Source organism: Pinus tabuliformis, chromosome 1_1 (assembly GCF_031772625.1).
Source record: "Pinus tabuliformis cultivar Carrire ecotype Pingquan chromosome 1_1, CPIR1, whole genome shotgun sequence".
Lineage (NCBI taxonomy): Eukaryota > Viridiplantae > Streptophyta > Pinopsida > Pinales > Pinaceae > Pinus > Pinus tabuliformis.
In genome coordinates, this window is record NC_142297.1 from 382029288 (window position 1) to 382031727 (window position 2440).

Here is a 2440-nt window from a genome sequence, read left to right on the forward strand (position 1 = left end):
AGGACTTGTGATGTGAGCTTGAGCACAAACATATGAAGGAGGGAAGTTTGATAAAATGTGATAGAAAATGTTCGAGAGGATCACTTTATATGCTTCCAATAGTTCGATGTTTTTTTATGGCATCATGGATTCTTGGAGGATCTTGACTCTATGTTCCATACTATGTGCTTATCTCACATGAGGTTGATATAGGAGTTTGAAACTTAGTTGTGCATGGATTATGTGTTGCGTATATGAGTTGACATGTAGTTGATTTGTATTATTCATTTTGGGTTGATGATGCTATGCATGTGTTGGTGCCATGGAGAGTAGTACAATGATGGTGTATGGTTATAGCTTCTAGCATTCATGCATTAGAGGTTTGTAGCTTATATGTAGAAAAACTAGAAGATGATCAAGATGGATATATTTATGAGTATGGTTGTTGATGTGATATTGTTGTTGTTTTCACATCATCATGCTTGTTGTTGCTGCTAGTTTGGTTTATATTGCAGAAATCCATGCTCCATATGATGGATGTTTTTGTTTCCATGTTATTTCTTTTAGATGGTTATGTGTATGTTGAGCATGGTGGTGATTATTATGTTGTTGCTACAAATATTATGGTTGTTGTTACAAACATATTTCTGGTGGGAGGTTGAGATTTTTAGATTAGAAATGAAATACCATGTTATATCTATGGTACTCCTATTTGTTGTTGCTCAGGTTGGGCTAGTATTTGATGCATATGCCATGTAGTTTATTTCCGTTAATGTTGTTATATGGAGCATACATTGTTTCTCATGGATGCCATGTACTCATGTTCTATCATTATATTGGGGTATACATAGACAAGAGAACAGTTCTGTGAGATTGTAAGAGTCATGTATTGTCATTCACCTATCTTGATTGGTCTATTATACATTGATAGATCTATGGAGTCATGCATGCATTGAGGGAGAGTAATATGAATCATGGTTCAACCATATGTATAGGCTTCTTGATGTCATTGTGCAATCATGTATCATATTTTATAGTCATGTAATGAGTCTATGAATCCCTGTACTCGATTTCATATCTTTTGGTCATAGTCACTGGCTCATTTGGCGTAGCCTCTTCCATATGGCAAGGAGGCATTGGCAGCGATATATATATATATATATATATATATATATATATATATATATATATATATATATATATATATATATATATATATATATATATATATATATATATATATATATATAGATGTATATATATATATATATATATATATATATATATATATATATATATATATATATATATATATATATATATATATATGTATATATATATATATATATATATATATATATATATATTTTTTTTTCCACTGGAAAAATCCGTAATATTTCATTATAAATATGAAAGATTACATATGTAGATGCTTTGAAGCATATGCCAACTGTTCTGTACATTTTCACAAAAAATTTGCATGTCTGTGCTGTATATCTGTCTGTTACATTTTCAAAAATTGTGCAAAATTGGTGCCATTTTTGGCAATCCTCAATCTATTTCAAATTATATCAAGTTGTGCAGTCAAATCCTCATAAAACTGTATTTGTTATGTCGCCTGTTGACCCGCAGTAGGATATGTCGGGTCTATATATGGCCGATGGTAGTATTTCTGCTCCTGCTGATCCAAAAATTCAGTGATTTCCCATAACCCATTCTCCATCACCGCGGCCTCCTTGGAAAGCTTGTCAGCAGTCTGGTTATGTTCTCTGTATATATGAGAGATGTGAAAAAAGTTAAAAGCATCCTTTAGTATAAATACTTCATCAAGCAATACATTTAGAGTGTGTGAGTGACATGTGGTATCTCTATTGACCCAGTTAATAACAATCTGAGAATCGCCAAATATGTTGATGCTGGTGCATTGGTGACTGAGTGCAAAATGTAACAGATGTCGGAGAGAAATGAGCTCAGAATAATTGTTTGTGCCAGCCCCCAATCCTACTTTGATATGAAAGAAGTGCCTCGAGGATATGTGTAAAATGATACCCCCTCCACAGCCATTTTCGTTTGCAGCCCCGTTGAAATAAGCCCATGGCGAGCCCATGTCTATATTGGGAGGAGGGGTCAGCCGTCGCTGTTTTGTGGGAGGAGGATTTGGTAATTCGTTGTATGCTGAGATGATGCCAGCTTCAACAAGAGGCCACCTAGCCTCCCATCCATCAAATATCATTCTATTTCTGGACTTCCAAATAGACCAGTTAACAATGATAGGGAGGTTTACAATTTTCGAGCCACTGTGTTTGTTCGCCCAATCTATCCAAGTGCTGATAAGGTCTGTACCAGACCAGTCTCCCGAGTACTGTATGTGAAATTTGATATTATGCCATATTTGTATAACAATGGGGCATCTTAAGAATAAGTGTTCAGTGGTCTCTGTGTCTGCTTTGCACAGCACACA

At 34.6% G+C, this 2440-nt stretch overlaps 1 protein-coding gene across 1 annotated transcript; it reads right to left on the reverse strand.

Moving 5' to 3' along the window:
- Positions 1-1588: 1588 nt before the first annotated feature.
- Positions 1589-2212, reverse strand: LOC149213238 (uncharacterized). The gene has a single exon (XM_089388949.1). The coding sequence runs from the start codon at positions 2210-2212 to the stop codon at positions 1589-1591; it is 624 nt and encodes a 207-aa protein (XP_089245075.1).
- Between the last annotated feature and the right edge of the window lie 228 nt (positions 2213-2440).